This window comes from Dromaius novaehollandiae, chromosome 1 (genome assembly GCF_036370855.1).
Source record: "Dromaius novaehollandiae isolate bDroNov1 chromosome 1, bDroNov1.hap1, whole genome shotgun sequence".
In the NCBI taxonomy this organism is placed as follows: Eukaryota; Metazoa; Chordata; class Aves; order Casuariiformes; family Dromaiidae; genus Dromaius; species Dromaius novaehollandiae.
Window position 1 is genome coordinate 151580958 of NC_088098.1, and position 25254 is coordinate 151606211.

Below are 25254 nucleotides of genomic sequence, written 5' to 3' on the forward strand. Positions count from 1 at the left end.
CGCGCGGGGGGCGGTCAGGGGCCGCCCCCCGCCATTTCCACCGCGCCCCCAGCCCCGCCCGGCCCCCTCCCCTGCCCTCCCCTCCGCGCCGGGCGGGAGCGGCCGGGGGCCCGGCTGGGGGCGCGGCCGCCCTTTTCCCTCCCCTCCTCCGCGCCTGCTTAGGTGAGGGAGCCGCGTCCCGCCGCGCACCTCGCTGCCATGACGCCGCCGTGGCCCCGCGGAGCCCTCTGCTGCGCCGCCCTGCTGCTGCTGCTGCTCTGCGCGGCGCCCGGTGAGTGAGCGCCGGACGGCGAGGGGGGCCGCCGCGGTCGGCGGGAGGAGGAGGGAAGGGGTCCCGCCGCCGCACGGCTGCCCCGCGTCGCCCCGGCCCGGCTGTCGCCTCCCCGGGAGGGGAGGGCAGGGGCAGCCCGAGCCCCGCCGGCGGCGCGGGGAGCCCGCGGGCGGGAAGCGGCACCAAATCCTGGGGGGAGCGGACAAACTACCCCCCGCTTCACCCCAGGCAGCTTAGGTAAAACGGCCCGCTAACCCCGCGGGGGAGCGTTTTCAGTCACTCCGGAGAAATTTGTGCAAATCGAGCATCTTTTTTTTCTTACGAAAACTTTTTCTGAGCGAATAACGCATTCCAGAAGAACGGGACGCCCGCAGGCTTGCTGCGAAACCCGCCGCAGCTCGCGCAGAGCACCGCGTGCCTTCTGCAGAATTGCTTTAGCAGCATGACAGGTCTGACACTTTTTAAGACTGACTGGGAGGAAAACCTTAAGTCCAGTTGTTAGCATGCCACTCATTCAGCCACAGGAGTATTTCAGGATTATCGTGCAACCCTGGACACTGTATCACTGTAGTAATACCAGTAGCAGTTTTCTGCTGAGAAATACAATAATTGCACAAGGTGAACAAGACCAGTATCAGGGTTCCTTGCCAAGATGAGTTGGGGAAAAGCTGCTGGAACAATAAAAGTTTTCTTGTAGCACATGTTAAACATGCGTGTGGAAACTGGTGCTGAGAGAGGCATTGATGGAAACTTGCTTCAGAGTTTTGCCTGGTAGTCAGGAGTTATAACATCTCTTCTGTATTTTTCGTATGATTGCTGCTGCTCTTGTTGTTTCTTTCCTCTTAAATAAAATTGATAGCTAAAGTATGCATTTTATTTTTGCTTGTCTAGATGGTTCAAGAGGAAATAAGCTTAAACTGATGCTTCAAAAACGAGAAGGTAAATAAAGAGACAGAAAATTGCTTTCCCATATTCTTCTGTTGATAAAAATTCAGTTGCCGTGGATCAAAACTTTAAATGTGGTTGTCATTGTATTTCCAGCTCAAAGACGGTAATCAGAGAAGTAGTGTCTCTCTCTCTCTATATATATATACACACACATACACACACTACTACATAGTATATAGCTCTGTGTGTGTGTGTGTGTGTGCGCGTGCATACATATATATATGTATGTACAGACACACACACCAGTTTAGAGCTGGTAGTGTACAGACGCTCTTGCTATGTATCACACCCAGAACTCCTACACATACAGTGCCAACTCTGTGGAGCCGGTGCCTCCCTGTTTATTTTGGAATAGTTATCTGCAATGTTGGAGGCTATGCTTCTCACAGCATCCCTCCCCTTCAACACTAAAAGCCAACCAGCTGAAAACAAGGATTCATGGGCTTACACAGCAGACCTACATTTTGCTCTGCAAGTCTAACTATCATTTAGCAGGACATAATGCATACCTTTCCCAGTGTATGCATAGTAGTCACGACATTTCTTTCTTACTCTCTGGGAGGTCACAGGATTTCTGAAGGAGTTGCAACCCGTGGAAATACTGATATCTGAGGTGCAGAGGAGAAAATATGCGAATTAGAATTGCTTGTTATGCATTAACTTGTTCCCTGTGTCCCCTTGGCCCTCCATATACTTCCTTCTTGGAAGACTACTCTCTCCGCGGGAAAGAATATGGCTGAGGGCCCAGTACACAGATGCAGTGGATGGCTCACTAGTTGAGGAAAGGGGATGGAAATGGGAGCCGGCTGGGGACAGGCAGTCCTACAGCAGATGGAGAGGCAGACTGAAACACCCAAGAAGTGGTAGTGACCTGCCTCCCCTCAGTCTGCTCTGTGGTTGAGGCAAAGAACTTATACCTCCACAGAGGTGACTGCAAATCTCCCACTTTCTACATGTCTTCTTAACTTCTGAGTTTTTCCTGTGCTTTCATCCACACTTCTTGCCAACCCTAAAATGTGTGTCCTGGTGCACTGCTGTGCACTAGGACTTTCTGTCAGTTTTCTTTGCACTTGGGCAGTCTACCTCACCTTTTTTCCAAAAGAGCAGGCTAAGCGCACAGTACCGGTTGCCTTGTTGGCATTGTCCCTTGCATGACTCTCATTTATGTGACATTTCAAGTGTCCTGCTTCCCAGTAGTATCACCCAGCTCAAGTGAATGGCAAGCTATCAAAGTTTCCAGCTCATCATCACAGGGCAGCATGCTGTTTCCTGCTATTCGTGTAACAGCTCATCTCTCCCTCCTACCATTTTCTGTCTTGTATCTCCTTCCAATTGCAGTCCTCTGCCTCCCCCTGTGATGCTGCCTGGCTCCTATTGCAGTAGTGTTCTCACCTCCACCCTCCTTCTCTTTTTGCCTGGGCCTCTCCCCCCACATCCACTGAAAATCCCCATCCCCGTCCATGTCCATATCCCTTTTCTCTCCCTTGTTGCAATGAACCCTCTCAAGCCAAGATGTTCCTCCTGCTCTACACACACACGTTATTTCTCAGGAAGAGCAAGCATATACCAACAACATGAGAAAACTTGTCTTCTTAGCATGTGGCTAGCCAGTCATCACCTTCATACCTTTCAGAGGGGTAAATTCCTCTAGCAGCAGCAGCACACAACCTGCTTGTTATGCATGGCGCAAGCGGAATAGCACATCTGGGGCTGGCAGGTTGAAGACATTCTTGTGCATTCACCAAGTTATGTGCTATGAAAGCCTGAGGTATGGCAATGGTTGTTATTTTCAGACATACAGTGCTTAGTGACACTCATTATTTCAAAGCTACAGGTTTACACAGTAGATTCAGAAATACATATATACACTTTTGTGTGTGCCTCCCTTCACCCAAATAAATTGTGTTTCTCTAGCATCCTTAGGCACTACATAATGTTGTATATGCTCTGTCAGTTTTGGTTTATTTGTTTAAATGCCTTACTTAGCTTGTATCTTTGAGATCAAAATAGCTGATAAAAAATGCAAGAGAATGACAGTAGCTGAGAAAACTTATTATATTGATGATTCCAATTTTTACTGTTGTTACACACATAGTGCTGCCAAGCACAAAAGTGATGACATAATGAAAAAAGTGTCTTTAGTGTAATACATTTCAGGGTGATTAAAAATTTCCTGGCATGTCTTTTGGGGGGAATTAATTGCAGCCCCTGTTGCCATTAAGCCTGAGGTGTCAGTGAGAGAAAACAAGGCCAAAGAGTTCTTAAGCAGCTTGAAACGTCAGAAGCGCCAGCTATGGGACAGAACTCAACCTGATGTGCAACAGTGGTACCAGCAGTTCCTGTACTTGGGATTTGATGAAGCGGTGAGTACAAAACTTTCAAGAATTTTTCAGAGTTCAGAGTAAGTGGATGTGAGTGTAGAAGCATACTCATAGGAGCACACAGGTAAGTAACAGTAAGGAATACTGCCTAGGGAGAAGCTAGCCTGTTTCTGTTCACAAATTCGATATTATAATTTTGTTTTAAAGTAGTACGTGTTGCACAGAAATACAAGCTCAGTATTTGTTAGAAATTTCCACATTACTTTATTAATAGAGAAAGTGCTATTAAAAAGCTTTAATGGATTTCTTGCCTTCTACTCAACTTGGAATTAATAAATTGTAACCAGATTTATGAACAAAGTTTACCTTAAGAAATAGACGTAATCAACTGTAGTTCAGGTAAGAAGTTTGGTAGTCTCAACCTAATCAGTTTGCTTTTAAACACACCTTAAAATCCATACCAAGCTGGGCCTGATTGACATTCTTCAATAAAATTGTACTAACATTGCATAAGATATGCATGTGCCTGCACAGTGTGGTCAGTTCATAACCATCATGAGCACTGGCAGCTATGCTTCAACTCTAAAATCTGAAAGGAAAACTATTTGATAATGTGCAGCTAACTTCCCTTCACATGACAAGGATATATTTTTTAAAGCAGTTAATTTGTAAAAGCATTGAAGTGGAATCGAGAGTTTCCAGCTCATATGCATACTTCACAAAACTCTGCTATATAGGTCACTGAAATAAAGGGGAAAATGTGCATGTATTTGCAGTCCTGTGTGTAGAATAATTTGTACATATATAAGAGGTAGAAATAGTTATAGATGTTCAATTCTTGGCTTTTGTCAGCCACATGAATATATTTAATGAGACTGAATTGGCACAGGCAAGCTGGAGTACATTTTAGACCTTCATACTGTGTGGATTGCTTACGAGATGAATGCACTCATTTTCAAAGCTGGAATAATCAAAAAAAATCCTTTGCTTGGACTGAAATAATGGATTTTTTGTTGCTTCTGGACATTATGCAGATAAAAACTACTTTTTAACCGCTTGGCTATACCCAACACACAATAGGAAAAATAGGAAAAGTGATTTTATACCTCAGAAACTGAGGCTGTAGGCAGTTACTAAGAGGTAAGTAACACGGCATGCCATGCAGATAAGATGCATTCTCCTCTGAGAGTGTCTGTTTGCATTTCAGAAAAATGAGATGCGGCCTGTTGTGGGATACAATGAATCCACTTCGTAGGTTTTCTTGAGTAATAAGACAGAGTTTTAACAATGAAATAACTGTTTGTTCCAGCAATGTTTTAGAAGGGACTTAGGCCATACTTACCCATTGTGTATTTTGCAAAACTTTTTTCAAGTCTCAGCCAAAAATATTTCCAAAGAGTCATTCAGATGGAAAGTCTTTGGCTTGGCAACTATTTGATATTCTTGTGCACTCTTTTTCCTCTGCTGTTGTGAACAGATACAGAACTGAACTGCCTACTACATTTCTACAGCTAGAAGGTTGTACTGTATGTTCATTTTCACCCATGCAAAATGAGGGAGAAACATCACAGGCACAAAGCAAAGGCCTGTTGCACCCACTTTGCACCCAGGGACATCAGGACTAAAGGGCATAGGGCAATGGAGAAGTACAAAATATTGAAATTTTTTTTATAGTCCAGCACTGAAAAGGTAAAAGAAATATGAAAGGTGCCAGTGCATATTTCAGTTGAAGGCTCTCTCCGTTTTAAGCACTTTCTAGTGGACAGAAGGTGTGGTTGGGGGTACCAGGTGAGGCTGATCAGGACAATTAAGGCTTATTAGTGTACTCAAAGCACTGATACATCCCATAGAGAAAGTAGGTGCAAGTCACAAAACCCCTTAGATCAAAACATTTAGTTTTATCAAATATGCAAAGGATCAGGATTTCTGAAACAGACAAAAAGAACCTCTTGTACCTTTTTTGTTTCACTCTTTCTTGTAAAGTTTCAGGTTTGGAAAGCAAGTATTCTCTTTTCTTCTGCAGAAATTTGAAGATGACACCTCCTACTGGACAAGCTTAGGCCGGGGCGGTAACGAATACTATGGTGGATATTACCAACACCACTACGATGAAGATTCACCAATTGGTCCACGAAATCCACATACCTTCAGGCATGGAGCAGGTGTCAACTATGATGATTACTAATGCCATTTACCCTGCTATAGTTAGTATCTATATGGCTGTGTTGAGCTTGGCTGAGTCTTCCCTCAGTCAACGATGCTGCTTTCCTACTAGCTATTCACATAAAACAGCAAGAATAAAGGAACTGCGAGATGCAATATGACTTTTTTTTATGGTTACTTAGTAGTACACTATATATAAGTGTTATAGAAATAAAGCTTTTTTGATAAAATAAACAGTTTTCCATTTATTTGGTAGAGTTTGTTGGCAAGTTTCATTCCAAAGCAGTGTACTACTGGAAGTCAGTTTTTAAAGGGCTTTTTCATTTGCTTACCTACAATTAATTGCCCAATTCTATTACATCATCCAGTTTGGCATATATCATATGAGCCAATATATTTCAGATGTGCTTGCTCATTCAGATTTGTGTCAAATAAACCCAATTATTCCAAGGGGAAAAGAAAAAAAAATTCCCCCCAGCTGAAATGTTGCTTTGTTGCCTCCCTTGCTGTTTCCATACGTATGGCACACAGCCTTTGCAAATTACTTGATATGGCACTTTTACAGCCCCTGTTGGGGCAAGGAGACAGATGTTCACAAAAGCAATTGAAAAGCAATTTAGTGCAAGGAAGGCTACCTCTAAAGCCTGTGAAAAGAATGGATTTTCCAAGGCAAGGGTCCAAAGCAGGAACCTAACTTCAGAAGTAACAGCTGAGATACAGAGCACCTAGCCTAAGTGGCCCCTACTGCTCCCAGGCAAAGGTTAGCTTTTATGAATACTCCCTATTGTGTCCTTTTCACTTGGCTGTAAGCTTTCAGTCTAGCTTGAAATGTGGATTAAAATAACAAGCCATTTAAAAATAGCACATGTAAATGAAGGACCTATATATTCATAGATACTGATGATAGCATCAGATACTATCCAACACAGTCACCAGACATTAATTTCATACCATAAAGTTGTCTCTATCCCCAATTCAGTTTGTATTCTGTACACATTAGGCTGAGCATGAAAGCTTGTCAGAGACAGGATTGATTAACAAAGTATAGTGGATTAAATGGGGTGGATGTGGTTGAGTGCATTTGGGACCCAAAAATATGTCCAACTTTTCTACCACAGCAACAGCAATGTTGCTTTTTATCCCTTGTTGCTCTAGAGAGAGTCTTTTTGAAAACCTGAGGAAGCAGTAAGGGGGAGATTTCAGCTCTGCTGGGTTTCAGGAACAGTTTGGTGGGAGGAGGCACTCCTCAAGTTTGGCAAAGGTAGAGGACTGGGAAGGGACAGGTGAGGAAGGCTGGTTAGTTCCATGATTTTTGGAGTGGAAGTGTCAGGATAGAGAGAAATGTGTACCACAAGCTACAGAACTGTCACAGAAGAAAGGCAGCAAGGATGCTTTAGCTGTCTGTAATTTAAAGCTTACAGGAAGTTTCCAAAGCATGGATTGTAGTAACGCCAGTCTTTACACTTCTCCTACTTCTTTCGTAATTGAGTATATTTCCTAATCTTTTTTACAGCCCCTGTTGTGTGATGGACTGGTGTCCAGGAGAAGCAGCCCAGCACTATCCAGCTCCCTGCAGGAATGTTTCCAGGGAGGGGGAGCCAGACTGAACAACCATGTTAGTTGCTTTTCTTCTGCACACAAAAATATGCACTTATCTAACATACTCCAAAAGAAATCAGCTTTCTTCTAGGTTTTGGAGCACTCACACTTAGAAGCAGCCTTGCCAGTTAAACCATTTTAAACTGGTGCATTTCCTAGGGTAGAAAGCCCTTTACTCCAAATAAGGAAGAGCCATCTATTCTGATTTAAGTACACACTCTTGCATAGATGGAAAACCCCTGTTCTTAGAAGAATACTTCCACTTTGTGTCCTATCAAAAAAGTGAACAGAATTTGGCAATGTTTTAACTGTGCTGATAATTTTTATCATTTCCCAGAATTTACAACAACTGGGAATTTAGACCTGCTAAATAAGGCAGAAGAAAACAAGTGGTGTAAATAAAAACCATTCCTCCTAGGCCTTTGTAAGCTGTGTCCATTCCTGCAGGGTGACTCAGTCCAGCAGCTTTCCATGCTTTGCGGACTCACAGAAAACTTTACAGAATCCCTCTTCCGGCTTCTCTAGGAAAGAAAAAACAAACCCCCCTCCCCCCCAAGCCCAACTATCTTTTTCATTACATTGTACTGCATGCTGAAGGTTCCCAGTTAACCCATTTTCTTGTGGAGGAGTCCAGCTGACTCGGAGTTCAGCAGTCACAATAATGCAAAAGCACATGCAGTAAGCTACAAAGAATACAGGTGAGTCATCACAGGTTTGGAGAAAAAAAGTTTAATATACTGTTTTTCAAATATCTATGGAGTGCCTTTAAGTTAAACAAACTTCATCTGAGTATTTCTGCCCCAAGATGCAAACAAAACTCTGCATCCCAAGCAATCAAAACCCAGAGAAATTGAAAGGTGCAGCATTTCTGTTTTGCTGTGCAGACTGCACAGAGCTCTTCACATCATCCCCAGCCATCCTGGCTTTGACATCATGCAACCCCCTCCACCAAAATTGTTCATTGTGCCTTCCTACAGAACAGGAACAGTTTAGCCATGGTCCAGCTTTTAGTTTTTCAAGACCCGCTGATGTCACACACCTGAGTCTGGGGGCCTCAGCCCAACCAGTCAGTCAGACTGACATGGCAGTCCTGGCTCCTTTGCTGAAAATACATGAGACATCACTTTTTTCAAGCCACAGAACTGTGGCTGTGACCCCCACAGCCAGTCATATACTCTCCCATGGCTATACCCAAAAGATCCTCTTCCTCTCCAGGTATAGTTTCTTCATCATCAGTCTAAATTATACTTTTTTGTATTTTCTCTTTTTGGCCTTTGTTGCCTTGAAGTTCCTACTTATAACAAAACACACACACGGAGGTGGGCGGGGGCAGGTGCTTCTACCCGAGGACTTTTTGCCTAATATAAGATGTGGGTTTCACAGAAACATAACATCAGCTTAAGAAAAAAAAGAATACCTATGGACCTCACACTGTGATAACTTCCAGGCTGCTAAAGTGGCCCTTGGGAGGTTCAATCAGCCCATAGTAGTGAACGTCTTGCACACCTCTCCTACTAGGAGACTGACATGCCAGCACCAGCTGGTTCACCACAGACCTCTGCTACATTGCATATCCCCTACCAAGAGAGAAAGACTTGCATCTAACACCTGCCCTTTGGTGCAGATAAGTACGACTGAAAAGACACATCAATTCTGGTCATGTTAGTTTTACCTTGCCTTCTCAGCTAAATGACAGCAGAAAATGCTAACTCTCAAATTTTCTGAGAACAAGTGCAAATAATACATTGTGTTCAGGCATGGAAATCAGAACATGGTTTGGCTTCATTTACTTCAGCATCCTGTATTTCCAAGCTTTCAGTCCTGCTACCTTTGTATTCTACCACCTTCGTTCCTCAAGGGTGGCTCTTCTGGAAAGGCAGCAGCTGTTTCTCATGTGTGGTCCCCTGCAAACTTGATGCCTTCTTTCTCCTGTGGAAAAGTGTAATGCCAGAACAGAGAGCACCAACATGAGGGTTTGCAAAGCATACCTCATCAGCCTTCTCTCAGGCTCAGCTCAGACAGGACAAAACTTGAAATTACCTTGAACTTTCCCTCTTATGCACCAGAAGACTGTTTTTAAACACCCACAATTCATGCCTTTTGAACCTGCTAGAAGACCACTCACCTGATTCAAACACACAGAGCAACAGCAATCTCAGTTGTTTCTGGAAGACACTAGGAAGAGAATGGGAACTGAACCAAAAGCTAAAAGCAGTACAAGGAAAGTAACAGTCTGTCAGACAACATAGTCTGTCACTCGGGCCCTGTTGGGGGGCATACCAGATGCTCACAAATGGGTTATATCAGTACCAGCCATTTGTCCTCTGTCTGATTTGCTCCTTTTATGAGGAAGGTCAGGCAGTGATCTAAAAAGCTTCTAAATTCATAACATCAGCATCCAAACATTCAGATTTCCCCAAAGATTTTTTTGAAAATGCACTTTTTGTGCTACAGTCTCTAGAAACATGCTTGTTCCAGTACAGTTCACGTATTTGGCATTGAAGTCATTGGATTAAATGAAAAACACTCCTGGAAGCAACAGCTGAAACCCACAACTCCCCTGTTCTTGATGGCTGCTCTAATTGCTGGACTCAAACTGCATCCTGTGTGCGTTACCTCTTTTTAAAGAAAGGATTTTGAACCCTTCTGCATCCCATCGCACAATTCAGATGAGGAGAAAAGATAAGGAGGAAGAGCACCTTCCCCCAAACATAAAAGGTTAAAAGGTTAGGGTTAAAAAACTGCACTGGGATGTTGATAGTTGTAGCCGCAAAACTATTACAGAAGTCAATGCTACTTCCACAAATATCCAGTTGTTCTTTTTAGTATCCAGACAGGCTGTACTCTGTGCCTCTATCAGTCACGATAGGTTGGACTAGGAGTACACAGATCAGGGTATACTTTTCAGGCACCTTCATAGGCAAAAAGTGCCCAGAGTAATAAGAAAAAGGCTTCAAGGAAAAAGCAGACCCCCACAAGCTGCTAAGCTGTGACAAGATGGAGGCAAGTGTCTCTCAGGTGAGACAGGGAAACGCTCCTTGGCTCTCCACCTGGCAGAAAACCTGAGCACGTGGGCAGGGAAGGCACCGCTGTGCCCTGAAAGGACCACTGCAGACCTGGTCCAGATTGGGGACACGAGTGAGCACAGCAGCTGCATCGTTCCTGAAGTCCTATGGAACCTCAGCAGACAAACCGAATGAGCCTCCAAGCACTGCAAGCACCCGGAGGTTAGGAACCTCCAGCTTTGGGAGGTGGCATGCTCAGACATAAGGGCCTAAATACCACGCTGCACACAGAGCCCTCCATAGGTCGGGGCGTAAGTCCTCTCTACAGGTAACTCCCACTTTGTCAAACAACCTAAAGACACTCAAAAGCTAATGAAACAAAGCTTTAATGAGATAAAGTCAAGTCGCTTCACTCAATGAGATTTTTCAATTTTGACTGATGAGGTTTTTCATTTTTGAGTGGCACTAAGACAAAATACTTTTTAAAGAAAGCCTCTGTAAGTCCTTCCTCCAAGGTATCCAAGCCTAGATATATGTCACTGTTAAAAATAAGGGGAACTGAGTGTTGATAATTCTTTTAGAATGACAGACATAGTTATCAAAGTTGTAACATTTACTGGCAATTCAATAAAACACTTAAAACAGAAATATTTCCTCAATTGGGGATGCTGAAATTGTAACCTACAGTTTAAAGAAAATCTTACACTTCCATATCATTATCAACTTCTTAAATTGGAACAAATCATGATTTGTTTTTGTCTAATCTATTTCAACAGACATCCTACAGGCCTTCCAATCTATCTATTAAGAGACAGAAAGCACTGTTTTTAACTTTGAAACAATTATTTACAGATTGTCACTTTCTAATCAACATACAATATATGCACATATATGTGTAATGAAAGTACCTACAGTGAAAACACTGAAGCTGGAAAATAGAAGTTTCAATATTTTATTAAAATAGCGTATTCGACCACTGTAACCAATAATACATTAACTTTATTCCCAGAGTACGCACAACACAGTAGTGATTCAAAATATCCTTATCCATGGTAATCAATGAAAATATCTCAAATTCAAGTGTACAACTAAAACTAAACCTTTGAAAAAATCTCTCTTTTAAAGAATACATAAAGCTCTCATACAGAATTCTTTTAAACTCCTATATACTAGCTGTCAGTTTCTCTCACCTGACAATACCACTCACTTTTTTTCTTATGCATAGTAGAACATCTCATATTTTATAGTACCCATTTTATAAATAAATTGGCATTTTCCATCCCGTTTGTGTTCATCTTCAGCTTCACAAAGAAACCAGTAAATAAAACTGTCAAGGACAGTCACAACAAAATGATCTCACAGCAAGATATAAAACTTGAAGATACTAAAAGATGCTTCTACTCTATTTTACATAAAAAGACAGATTTAAAAAGTGCAAGGCAAGATTTGCAGGGGAAGGGGTTTTCTTTTTTTTTTTTTTTTTTAGGCACATCCACTTCTTTAAAGCAAGCTTCAGAATGAAATTCCAGTTTGTTCTTCATGATACCTGTTTCAAAGTCTCTCTTAAAAAAAAAAAAGAAAAGGAAAAAAATTACATCCCATCAAATGTCAAGTAGGGAATTTCCTGTCCAACTAACAGTCTTCAGTTATGTCTTGTTCTTCCTTTCTTCATCCTTGCAGGTTTTGGTTTGGGAATATACTGATTGTTCGCCTGATATTCAAGTTCTTTGCGGAAGTAATGAATGGCTTTATTCAAACCTTCTTCCAATGGGACCTGTTCCCAAAAATGAGGAGAGAATCATATCATCAAGTTCACATCAGCTCTTTTCACAATAGTATCTTCTTAATACAGCTATTACAACACTGCTATAAAGTCCTTTAATTTTTAGCCAGTATAAGCATTAACAGCACCACATACTGGTTACGTCTCTGTACTGCTACTGTATGCTAGCTTTCGAGCATCAGATATATTTTCTGATGTAGTAAGTTTAAAAAAATAACGAAGTTAGCATCAAATAGTTATAACTGGTCCATTTTGTGTACAGACTTACAAAATTCTTTCATTACACATGAAAAGAGATAAATACAGAAATTTAAGCCCTTCCTGGTTTTAATTAACAACGATCATCTTCCACAGAACCTCTGTAACGGTAAAAAAGTTTAAGTACACCGCTAATACACACACACACACAAAGAGATATACAAATTATGAGCTAGTACCTCATTTTTTATTTTTAAATTCTATACAAATAATTGTAATTCTCCATATTCTATGCCTGTATTTAAATACTGCAGTTTGTAGACAGGAACAACAAGAATATTAACCACTTTTCTCAGGCACCACATGCCTTTCTTGCTGATACCATCAATACAAGAGGATAAAACAGCAGCACAAAAAAAAAAGATTTGCCTACAACTTCATGTGCCAACATAGTGCTGTAACTTAAAGGTAAATTTTGACCCCAAACATAGAAGGTCAGAAGTATATCAAAGTTAACTTTTAAACACCTTTTGTGATCCTTAGCACTTTCCATCCTTGTGCCTTGAGCTGTGGCAATCTCTGGTGTTTCTGAATCCTTTTGAAGTGGTCTGGAGCTAGACTTTCCTGCTCTTAATAGGCTTACATTTACTAGACAGGGGTCCACACCTTGCCTGGACAGGTTTTCGTCTGCAAACCCCAAAAAGTCTACAAACCACCAACCTAGATAGAAAGGGGAGCTGGCTAAGAAAGTCATGATCTTTCAGGGATTAAGTGGGCCTCACCTTTCCCAAACAAACCAGCTCTTCTCTTCAGCTATGCTCGGTTAAACATATGCACAGTAACTTTACTAGAAAGATTGATTAGGAAAAAATGGCGATCATAGACATTTTGCATTTCTTACATTTTATCTGTGCAAAACAACCACAAACTTGACATCATCTCAGATGGCTGATAACTAACCTTTAGAGGTGAACAGGAATCGCTGGAGTAGTAAGATAAAGTTAGACCAAACCTGAGCATGTTTCAAGTTTACCTACACACAGAACAAGCCATGCACATCTCCACATATGATAACTGTAAGTCCAGGACATGAGCACCTTATTTTGGTTTAGTTCAATCTGCCAGAATAAAACTGTCAGCTATCTCACGTTAGCTTCATAGTCTGTTTTTCTTTAATTTCATATATTTCCCTTTAAATGTACTCTAACAAGAGGTGACATTTTTCTGTTGCTCACATTTCTCCCTTCCAACCCAAATTGCAATGATGTTGCAGATCATCTTAAAAATTAAAGATTTTTGAAAAATATTTTCATTAAATAGCATTGATACAATAAGATCAGATTTCTCCTTTCATAACTTGTGTTACCACGGCAAAACAGGAATGAGGCCTGCAGCCGCAGCAAGTTCATTAGCTCTTATTACTACGTACCACATATTCCAAAGGACATATCAAGCTTACAGAAAGGCAGCCGCTTAATATTATGCATGTGAAAAAGTTAAAACACCTATCCTACAAATGTTTTTTATACTTAAGTCATTAGAAATGCCAGTGCTGATCTGCTCTCCTGTATGGCACAGGCCATAAAATCTTACCTAACAGGTTCTGAATCATGAGCTAGGGCAATGTTTGAGACACTCCAGACACTTTATAGCCTTATGAACAACTGTCCTGTTAAACAGATATTCTGATAACTTAAAAGATATTATTGTCATGTGACCTGGACAATACATTAGAATACCCTCTCTCCTCACCATGTTTTTGGGCACAACAGCAATACAATTTTACATACCACAGGTTCCCAGCCAAGCAGTAACTTGGCTTTTCTGATGTCAGGTTTTCGTTTCTGAGGGTCATCTTGTGCTTCTGAGAGAAATTGGATTTCACTTCCACTGCCTAACAAACAAGAGACTGTACATTACCATCCTCAATTCACTATACTTCGCATTTACATCTTTCCTTCCTGTTGAAGCATCAGGTCCCTCTGCAGCTTTCTCTTTTATAATTCCTGCTATTGAAATGCTTTTCACAGATGTAGCTGTACTGAGTAAAACAGTTCAGTGAACCAGTTGTCACTGAGCACTTTTGCATTGGAGAAGGACTTCGCTTCCTCTTTGCCCACATTCTTCAGTCTAATTTTTAAAGATCCAGCATAGTCCTTGGCTTTCCTCATGACAACATACAGAGACAGGACAAGTTCTCTGAGAAAATCCAGCAAACTGTTTGTGTGTCACCTAACTGTGAGAGATTTAATGGATGTAGAACTAAATGACCTTTCCAGGCACAGTGAAAGAGACCAAGTTGTTTGTGGGCAAACAGGCAAAGGGAGGTAACAATTACTTTATGTGCCAGATGGGTTTGGTAGTTTTGCTGTAGTTTTGAATATTCCTCCCCAATCTGCAGACTCACAGATGTTTTCTTCCTGTGGGAAGACTCCCATGTTAGAATCATCACGTGCATCAGCTTCTGTACTGTACGTTTGAACCTGCCTTTCTCAGGTGCCTTTTGTAGCTCCCTCAGAAGCACTGCTGGGACCTACAGACTGAAAATCTTTGCCGAATGGCATCAGTATGTTTCATCTCATGAGGAAACCACATTAGAAGACTGAGCACAGACATTTACTTCCAGTCTTGGGAGCCTGATTTGCTATGGATCTCAGAGCAAGAGGAAGGGAGAGCCACAGTGTTTTCTTCCTGGCCACATACAAGGAAGGTGCCAAGAGCCCATGACAGAATCATTTTCAGACCTTGGAAGAATCACTGGTAGATCAGCGAAAGTTAGAGAACAACTTTCACCACAGCGTGAGCTTTTTAATGATAATTAAAGGAGAAGAGCTTGCAGAACTGTGAAGAAATACCTGGCTGAATCTACTCCAGAAGTGTCCTTATTTCAACTAGGAAGTTATGCAAGATATTTTCATTCATGAATTTTCATTACATTTATGTATTGTCCTTGTACCAAAAAGATTAAAAAAACCTTTAAAATCAGTATTCTCATTTTGTCTAGTATGTATGCAGGGGTCATCCTGTATTTTTGTTAAGAGACAAACACACTACATAAGAGTGTAATAATAGTTACTTGTCATCTCTACTCCCATACAACCTAACAAAGTTGAGGGGGGTAGAAGAGGAAGGAGATGGCCAAGAATTTATACAACTTCAATGAAATAAGTACAACATGCAGTGAGAAAGTCTCTTCACTGGCCAGTAATAACCCACTAACTTGCATAAACAATATATAAAACTACTGGGATAGATCACCCAAATACACAGAAACAACGTATTCATTCTACTGTTCATGCAGTGTTTTACATATATTTGAAAGAGGATTTTGATTATCTGATTAATATTTAATTATATGATGAGGATACAATTAAAGGCCTTTGATAAAGTTATTAAGAAATCCAAAGACCAACTAAATTACCCTTGTATTACACACACTAGTCAAGTTAACAATCATCACATAACAGTAAGTACTTCATGAGCTTCACTGAAGAATGACTTATACTCACCAACAAGTTTTTTAATTAACTGGGCAAATTCTAGGATAGTGTGCTCTTCTGGGTTGCCCTAAAAATGGAAGAATATTCATTACAACAGCAATTAAACACCTTAAGACATGCCAACTTTCTGACATGAGATAATTCTAATAGGGTCATGTTCAGCTTTGTGAAAAAACTAGACATTATACTGAACATAAAAACTAAACATTTCTATTTTCAGGAAAAAAAGTTAGTATTAAAAAAATTACACAATCCAATATTATCCCATTTTCCTCCAACCAAGGCTAGTATAAAGTGATTTCTAATTACTGAAACCTAGGTACTCCTTTGGTGCCTTTTTAAAAATAAAGGCTTCAATCATTTCCTCTGTGTATTCCCCCCACTTTTGTTGGTTTGTTTTTCATACTCTATTTACATGAATCTTATTGCTAAAACAAACAACAAAATCTAGCAAATTTCTCTTTTCTTGGAACTACCAGATCCCAACATCTACAGGCTTAGTATTCTTATTTATAAAGAGGATATAGGCTTTATTCCTGATGGAAAGAACATTTTTGTTGCATTTATTTCTTCTAGAAGCTAGCATCAGTGACAAGGAAGAAAACAGAGGTGATGGTAATGCTGGCTACTGCAAAGCAACATGGTAGAACTCTCATACTCACCAAGTTGACAGGACTACTGACATTGCTGTTCATCAAGGCCACCAAACCATTCACAAGATCACTATGAAAAGGTAAGAACAGATTGAGGCAGTATCCCATTTCCCTATAATGATCTCATCTAAAAAGAAAAGTTGCCTCTTCAGAACTCCAGTAAAGCAAACCAGTCAGCTGAGGAATGCCGAAATCAGATTTACAGTGTTTATTTCAATGCGTCCACGTTTCCTTGCCCGTTTGCTCCACAGTCCCTACCACATAAAATTTCCTGAATTGAAGGTTAGTTTTAAAGGGTGATTATGTTTTCAATACACTGGATACAATTTCTCTGAGCATATGAAAGATAAAACCAAGAAATAAAATGTTCATGAAAGACAGTAACTTTTCTTCTTTCTTCCAGTACCCAAAGTGCTTGCTTATTCAGAGGCCAATTTCCAACATATTTCAAACAGGATACAGTAAGCTTTTTATGCAGAGGCACAAGACAACACTGCCTGCTTTGCAGTTTGTGGTTTGTGCTTGCTCCTTCCAAAAAATTTTAAACAGAGTTTGTTAAAGCAGTATTGTGGTGTTATCTCCCCTCTCTCCAACAAAATAACCCAAAGTTTATTGAGGTTATTGCAACAGACTTATTAGCTCAACCCTGGACATACAAACATACAACCCTGGACATGCCTTTTATTATGGCTTATTACCAGGAAAGCAATGGCTACTTTGAACAGATATGTGTTTCTGTAGCTTCTACCATCACTATTATTGCATTCAGCAGAGGGAAAGAACAATATTTAGAAGTGCAGCATGCTTCTTTGAAACAAAACAAAATATCCCCCTCCTCTTCCCAAACCCAACAGCAGAAGCCTGGCACTGTAGTTTAGCTAGCAAGACAGAACAAAATGTACACCTTATTCAGCTGAAACAGACTTCAATACTGCAATCTGATCAGTGCAGATGGACTGTTGTATCTGAACAAATACTGCTAATTTCAGGGGAAGTATGTGTAGACATCAAGATCAAATTACAGGTTTGGCTTTCTCTTAAGTATCTTAAAGCCAAGAAAGCGTACGATTAAATGAAATGCCTGTAATTAATAAAGCAGCTAACATTGCTTTTATCAACCATAATAAACTATTTTAAAATTAAAATCTTATTGAATTTATTAGTTATTTTTCAGTCTTTGTTAACTAGCTAGCAGGAACAACATAAGAAACTCCTTTATCTCATGGCAGTCAAGACTTCATCGTAACAGCAATCACAATTATGTTACTTTAAGTATTGCATTATTTTTGTGTCTATCAATTCTAAACCAACAGCTACTATGATTTGTAGTTTGCTAACTATTACGTCACTTTGAAAATCTTCCAAAAGCTGTTATTGTTTATATTAAACCCCCTCAGAGAAAGAATTTCTAGTGCTTGAAATGTCATTTTGGAAGAAAACACAAAGACAGTACTATATTTTCAATGAATTCTAATTCAAGGGTTTGATCTTAAAGTTTTTATTCATGCAACCAATCCTATTGAGGACAAAGTTTAACTTCTGAACAAGTCTGGGAATCTTGTACTTTCAAACTGGTCATGGTCATGTAGGCAGAAAAAAGTGTACCTGGGAATTAGGAAAAGAGAATGGGACTTGACCTATATATAAAAGGAAAATAAAAGATATAAAGGAAATGGACTTTCACTTGCTATGTGTTTTGAACTTTAAAATGGGAGCTCAAGGTGTATTTTTAATTTATCTTTTTCCTTATTTTTTTCCATTAATGATTTTCATAAGCAGAATGCTGCATACTAGAAAGGATCCTGTTCTGTCATCATTCTTTTCTCATACCTGTCTATTTTTAACATGACATACTCATGCAGAATAGCTGAAATGGCATATTTTCTACTTTATGTTCTGGCACAAAAACTTCCTTGATTTTTAAGTGTCATAAGAATAACAAATCAAAATGTACCAGACAGCTCTCTGAATTGTACCACCGGCAGGCAAACAGGATCAGCTCTAAGAATGAGTTCAGTAATGTGATGAGCTTGATGTAGGCTGCTAACCTCAGCCATTTAACACATGTATGAAATTGTGAACGTCAATTTTTGGCCACCAGTTTGAGAAAGACCCCAACAACAAAACATTAGAATTCCTCATCATTAGCACAAACCTGATTAGAAGGTATAACTTCTCTTGGGAGCCTTAGGTTTTTACTTGCCCAAATCAAATAAAATGCTCAAAATTAACTAGACTAACCAGCTGTATTTACTGGTTTTCATGTGCAAATGCAGTTATTTAAAACAAATACAGTACATGCAAATGTATTCATGGCACTAAATATATTCAGTGATATTAATTACAAATGTCGATGAAACTGATTAGCAAGGGTTACCTCAACATACAAAAATGGCCCATTTCAGTTTTCTCTAAATCCTTACTATATAATTGTATTTTAAGATTTTCAAATATCAAGCATATATTTTAAAAGATTTTTCTTAGTTTCCTGTAAGAAAAAAAGGCCTTAGTCTCAAAAAAAAATTGTTTTTGAATGAAAAGGGGAAACAAGTCAGAGTAGTCCTGCATGACCTTGGATTCCGAAGTATTTGACTAAATAGACAATGTCAGTTCAGGTCTTTGCAAAAGCTGTTTTCAGTTCTTAAAAACCACTGAAACATTAGCCAGAAATTAATGAGCAGAATTTAGACAGTCTCGTGAAGTTTAATGCTGGGCAAAGAAAATGCTGAAGTTCTCCATTTTGGAGGATGCTGGCTTCTATCTTAAAAGGACGTGTAGAAATAAATTTAATGAGTAATGCTCACTGTCTGAATTTTGCATGTGCTTACAGACTATGCCTTTATTTGAAATGTTCTGTTTTTCAAGCTTTCTAGCCTTAGAAGAAAGGGATATCAAAAAAGAAACCCAGTAACTCTAGGTACAGTCCCTCTGCATCAACAACAACAAAAAAAACACGCTTTGAATTTGCAGACTCCTATGATTACAGTTTTATTAGGCAATTCTACCTTAACCACCAGGAGGGAAAAAAAAATTTCTGAAGGAAATCAAAATCAAGTGCCCTCATACAAGTGAATTCTAATCTTGAAATAATTTCCACCACATACTAAGCTACATGAACTTTAACAGAAAGTTGAAAATGAAAAGCAGTTAGCATTCTTCCAATCAGAGGCAGATGTTTTCCAATGAATTCTAAAAAATCAGATGTAAAACAGAATCACAGTTGACCTAAACGATCTGTCATTGCAGCTTTCTGTTAGCTATAGACTAACATAGAAATCGGTATTAAGAAAGTAATACACTGGAACAAAGAGTTCTGCGCATCATTTCTTTCATTTTTTTATTAGCAAAAGTACCTTCTAGTCTCGCCTACACTGTAAATATTAGCTATACCAATAACCCCTCAGCCCTTTCCTTCTGACAGCAGGGAGCACACACGCTGACCATAGCACCCCTCCAAAGACACAAGGTGGCAGTATTGCATTAAAATGCAAGGACTTACCACTGAGGCTTTAAGCAGCATGACAAACCTACTGGTTACTTGCTGTCCCTCGAGGGGAAGAGCACATTAACACCTTAATCCAAAGTTCTAAAGCAAATAATGTTTTGTTTCTTGAAGATTTTTAAAAAATAGTCAATGCCTCCTTTCTGAAAGCAAAGCTGTCCTAAGGATGGAAACAATTTATTTCTTAGAATAAAATGCAAGTGCATACTTGTTTTGTGTTATACCAAGTTGACCAAGCTCGAAGAACCATCAGGCTAAGTAAACAATATCAGACAGCACAGACAAGACTTACCTGACATACTGGAAAGCTCTTGTCTGAGTTCCAGGTCCGTAGACCTAAAAATACATGAAAATTAGAGAAGTTAGAGGAACATGAAAGTCTATTTTTCCCCTCTTTCTTCACTATTCTAGAAGTCCCAAGGAGAAACACCTGGGACATAAAGCCCATGTTACATGGACCAACAAAGATGTGCTCACAGAGCCTTTGGCATAGCAGCAATTCTTTGAAGGTCTTTCTGTTGGAAGCGTCTCCAGTAAATATACTCTTATGCATCAGATTAATCCAGAATTCTGGACATAGGAAACATTTTCTGAGATGTGTGACAAAGCGATATTTTGTCCTCTTCTGGAGCACTGAAAGAGGCTGCAGCATGAACTCAGTCAGAAAAAAAAGCCAAATATTTAAAACAACCTCAGAATATTAAGATGTGGTTATGACAACCAATTCTTCTTTGCTTATTAAGAAAAGACAGCTTCAAAGAAACCACCAAATGTTAGTGGCCTTAAAAAAAAAAAAAGGAAAAGAAAAAATAAAATAAAAAGAAAAATACTACTGTTAGTATTCAAGGAGTTCAGGACAAAAAAACAAAACACCACACCCAAAAAAGTGACTCTCTAAATATTAGTATCTGTGGAAAGGAGAGGTGGCAGAATTTCTAGTGGACATGACTCCCAAAATCACCTGTACAGATTTGTTTAGAAACCCAGCTGGGGAAAAAGCAAGTTTTCCCTCAGATTATGTACTGACACTTCGGAGCAACCAAATTGTTTAAGTCTAAAACAGACATGAAAACATAATTATGAGTTTGAGTTATTTCAAAGCTTTGCTGGGGGCAGCATTGAAATCCCTGGAATATAAGTATTTAAAATCTGAAAGCTATCATTAGGTATATTTAAATGGAGAAAACACTCTAGCTTAAGTGAGGACACATACATCTCACCACTAGCTTGCTACATTAGAAATACTTTTCCAAAGGGAAATGCACCACGAGAGGCCAGCAGACTGTCACTAGGGTCTCAGAGCAAATAGGAAGCAGATTTTATATAAGCAAGTACAGAGCTTCCCACTTGCCCCCGATTACCTTGTGGGATAAGGTTTGCAGAACAAAGTTACCTGTGTGCATGATTCCTGAAAAAGTCATCCTTTGGGCTATATTTCTTAAATGCAGGAAATGGCTAGAGAATATACTGTGGTTTCTAACACTCCTCCTCTCCAGTTTGCCTTAATATAACCTTTACAACAATAAAAAGCAACAATGACCACATCTGCATAGGCTATGATTTCTTAAATGAGAATAATTAATGAGTTTGTTTTCACTTTCCAAGATTAATTTACTCCATTTGAACAACTACTTTGAACCAAAAGAGACTGAATACATTTGATTTCTAAAAAGGTCAATACTAGGTATTCTTGTCAGCCAAACTCTCTAGTAATACAACAGTAAAATATTTTGGGGGGAGTGAGACAATTTCACCCTCAGTTCTTTTCTCATATCCAGTAATGTCAGATAGTTACTTCCTAAGGAAACAGTGATGTTGGGCAAAATGTTTAAAGCATTTTATCCTCTGCTACATTCTTGATAAGGTCTGGATGGCATGGCAGTTAGGTTAACAACATGAACAAAGCAAAGCCTTCAATATTTCCTCCCCCACCCCGACTCCAGACTTATCTTACTGACACTCTGAAATATCCCAAGGATTGCATACTTTAAAACTAGATAACGTCTTCATATTTAGTAAGGCTTCACAGAAGTTCCAGTGATTGTTCTCACTCGGTTCTACTTATAAAAGATACATGGCTATTTTCAATAAAGCTTGAGAAACTAGGCATGAATGAGGGGAAAAAACCCCAACACACTCACATTTTCAACACCAAATACTGGAATAGCTCTGTACATACACTAGGGCAACAAACAGGGAAGACAAAGTACCTTCTGAAGGCTAGATAAGCTTTCTAAACACCATTTAGAGGCTCAGACTTTAATGCTCCCAGGATGCCACCAATAAACCAGTACACAGTTACACTCATATTTTGATACAAGCAAGTCCTACAAGGAACAAAAGTCTCAAAGCAAGAAGAACCATCTTCTTGCCTCCTTGTATTTGCTTAGTGCCCTGCAGCAAACAGATCCAGCCTCACCCTGCAGCTTTTGGGAGAAGCCCAAGCAGTAAGAAGATGAAACTCCTTCTGCAGGAATTCAAAAGCTTTTTTGGGTGTTTTGAAAGCGGGGTTGATGGTCCACTGTGTGCTTGTTCTGTTTTAAGCTAATGCAATAGATTTGGGCAATCTGCTACAAAATGTAACCGACTGCCTGCAGCAGTGCAATGTCATGTCAAGAAAGGGCTGGCATAGGGTAGATTCCTTCCATCCCACAACCCCAAAGTGCTGCCCATCAGTCCCAAGTGTAGGGCATCATCAAACAGACGGAAAGAACGAAGCAGTCTTTGGGCAAACAACTACCCTGGTTGCTTAGAGACCAGCCCAACATTCACATTTGAAGAGTGTATCCATGCCAAAGCTTTGTGTTTTCCACAACTATTTGCTTTGGGGACAGAAGGAACAACGTTTGGAACATAGTTAAGTCTTAAAAAAATGACCCCATAGGTCCTTCCAGCCACCCATGCTGACAGGTCCTTCGTCCCCAAAGCTTGCTAATTAGTAGACACCCCAAGTCTTAGGTACATTTGCTGCCTGAAGAACACTTCTTTGCAAATAAACTACAGTAGTTCTGCCAATGTATAGACAAGAAATGGATTATCATTATAATACAAATAATTCACTTCAAACTTGCTATGATCTAAGGAAGGAGGAGGAAATCAGTTTACTGAAGTGCATCCAACAGTCCCAAACCACTTCAGATCATATTTCAATGCAAATTTTCCCACAGGAAAACCATGGTACTGTCTTTTCACACAAGCATACAGTAGTATAAAATGTGAAATGCTAGCCAAAGAAAAAATTAAGAGTTTACTTTTGATTGTTATTAGCAAATGATGATTCCCGTTCCTCCTCCTCCCTCTGAACTGCTTAATATCACTGCTCCAGCACAGAAGCAGCAGAATTCCTGAGAAATTAGGTAGGCAAGTGCTTATTTCTGAATAGGTAGGGCATACAAGCTTTAAGTGGCAGACTTCTTTCCCCAGCACCTGGACTAAACACAAGTGGTCATGCAATTAGCCTATTCAGTGCTGAAAAGACTGATCAGCACTGATTAGGCAAGCTGGGCTCACTGTTTTTGCCAGCTACCTAACACTGAGCCACAGAGACCTGCAGTCTTAATGACAACTTATCTGACACTAATCACATCATGCATCCAGTCAACATTGGCCACTAAGTCATCATCAGCATCAGAAAATCACAGCCATACTCTTTCACAGCCACATTTGAACAGTGGTAGTACTTTGCAGAAAAAACTAAAACTCTGGGGAAAAAGTGAATCTTCAGGAGATGTTGTGAAAAGAGCATTAAGATTACAACGGACTTGTTACTATGAAATAAACACAAGGCAAAATCAGCAATTTAACAATGGTTAGGAATAATAGAGTAGCCAAGACCCAACACTGGTAACACTGAAAAATAGAAAATTGCCTAAGATAGCAATCACTGATAAGCAGTACGCAAGTAAGCAAAGGCTGATTTCTAGAGAAGACTAAACTTTCAAAAATAATCAGTGTACTTAAGGCAGATGATGTATATCACTTTGCAGAATACACACAATTTGAACTTTCTCAAATTTCAATTTCAGATTTCACCCAACCAGCAGGGTAGTGTCTGCTACAAGAATTCTGCCAGGGGCAGCCATATTTTGGCATATTATGTATTAAAAAAAGTTAAAATAGGTGAGATCTATTACATGACACCAAGCCTTTTCTTGCCAGGGCATGACTCATTGCCATCGTATAGACTCTTTGGTATAGAATCTTAAATACCCTCTCCAGTTTCAGGTTTTGTTCTGCAAAAATCACAGTAGCAGGAACTGCTACAAAAATTTTATTCTCTTCCCTTGCTGGATTGTCTTCCCTTCCTACAGGAAGTCCTAGCTGAACTCTGGATTTACAGTCACCAGTAGAAAGAATGCTATCTCAATCTCAAAACAGCTGGCTGTGGAGGCACTTAGCAACATTTATAATTGTCTTTCAGAATAAGAGCTCATAAACCTTTCAGTGATTACTTCGCTCTGCAAATCTAGGCAGTATTAATGAATTTATATGAAATTTCTGTAGTATATCAAGCAAACTGTAAATGTTTTCAGGGGCGCACAGCAGATCTCAACTTACAAACTGTTCTCCCTGTTTTAGGATGTCTCCTCTCACTTTTATTGCACGTGCCCTTTATTTTACAATAGTAAACTAAACAGAAGCAGGACATAGGCCAGGTCTGTATTGTTGAATTATCAGCAGCGTCTCTGGCACTGTTTTGGCCCGTTCCAGCTCTTGCTCTCCCAGACAATGTTGTGACATTGTTTAAGCATTAGCAAGAGCCAAGGACCATTCACAACAGACAGTCTGGATGTGGCGACTTGTTCGGAGGCAGGAAAATTTAGTTGTATAGATGAGGGCTTTGCCACATTAGTTTGTCTACAGTCACAAAAACTGATCCTGGCCCACTTTATTTACTAATACATGATGTAGCCTGAGGGCCTTTAATGTTATTTTACACATCAAAAATTTTGGCTGCTCTGCAATCCTACAAAAAGCCATTTAGATGGCTAACTTCCCAAAAGAGTTGAGAGAAAAAAGTTCCTCAACAGGAAGAAGTACCAAAACACATTGCTTGCTTGCTGTGGATCTTGCCATGACTTGTTCCCATGGAAGAGCTGTGACAGAAATTTAAGTTCAGCATGACTGAAAACACTTACTCACATTACAACCAGTAGCCTTATTTCTCTCTGGGAAAGGGAGAGCAGTAGCACTGACAGAGTGCATCCTCGCATATATAATTCTGTACACTTCAGCTTGATAAACTGTGAGATTAGATTTTTGGAGGTGGAAAACCTCAGTGTTTTCTAAAATCCAGCCTCTTTCACAGCAT

General features: G+C 39.9%; 2 protein-coding genes across 3 annotated transcripts in view; one reads left to right on the plus strand and one right to left on the minus strand.

The window, feature by feature from the left end:
- The first annotated feature begins 80 nt into the window (after positions 1 to 80).
- On the plus strand, positions 81 to 5937 carry ECRG4 (ECRG4 augurin precursor). Its single transcript, XM_026103140.2, has 4 exons — positions 81 to 271; positions 1163 to 1210; positions 3425 to 3582; positions 5564 to 5937. Exons 1-4 carry the CDS (start codon positions 199 to 201, stop codon positions 5723 to 5725), a joined length of 441 nt encoding a protein of 146 aa, XP_025958925.1. The 5' UTR covers positions 81 to 198; the 3' UTR covers positions 5726 to 5937.
- Positions 5938 to 11243: 5306 nt separating this feature from the next.
- UXS1 (UDP-glucuronate decarboxylase 1) overlaps positions 11244 to 25254 on the minus strand; it is a 63233-nt gene continuing 49222 nt past the window's right edge. For both annotated transcript variants that reach the window (XM_026103196.2, XM_064503049.1), the window contains 5 exons: positions 20236 to 20279; positions 16451 to 16511; positions 15798 to 15855; positions 14079 to 14182; positions 11244 to 12081 (listed from right to left, as the gene is read on the minus strand). In XM_026103196.2, coding sequence (XP_025958981.1) covers positions 11950 to 12081; positions 14079 to 14182; positions 15798 to 15855; positions 16451 to 16511; positions 20236 to 20279 — 399 coding nt within the window. In that variant the 3' untranslated portion in view covers positions 11244 to 11949. The remainder of the gene's footprint in view (positions 12082 to 14078; positions 14183 to 15797; positions 15856 to 16450; positions 16512 to 20235; positions 20280 to 25254) is intronic.

Coding starts and splice junctions, on each gene's coding strand:
- ECRG4 (XM_026103140.2), top strand. CDS start 199: ATGACGCCGCCGTGGCCCCGCGGAGCCCTCTGCTGCGCCGCCCTGCTG. Junction 1,211..3,424: donor GATGCTTCAAAAACGAGAAG/GTAAATAAAGAG, acceptor AATTAATTGCAG/CCCCTGTTGCCATTAAGCCT. Junction 3,583..5,563: donor ACTTGGGATTTGATGAAGCG/GTGAGTACAAAA, acceptor TTTCTTCTGCAG/AAATTTGAAGATGACACCTC.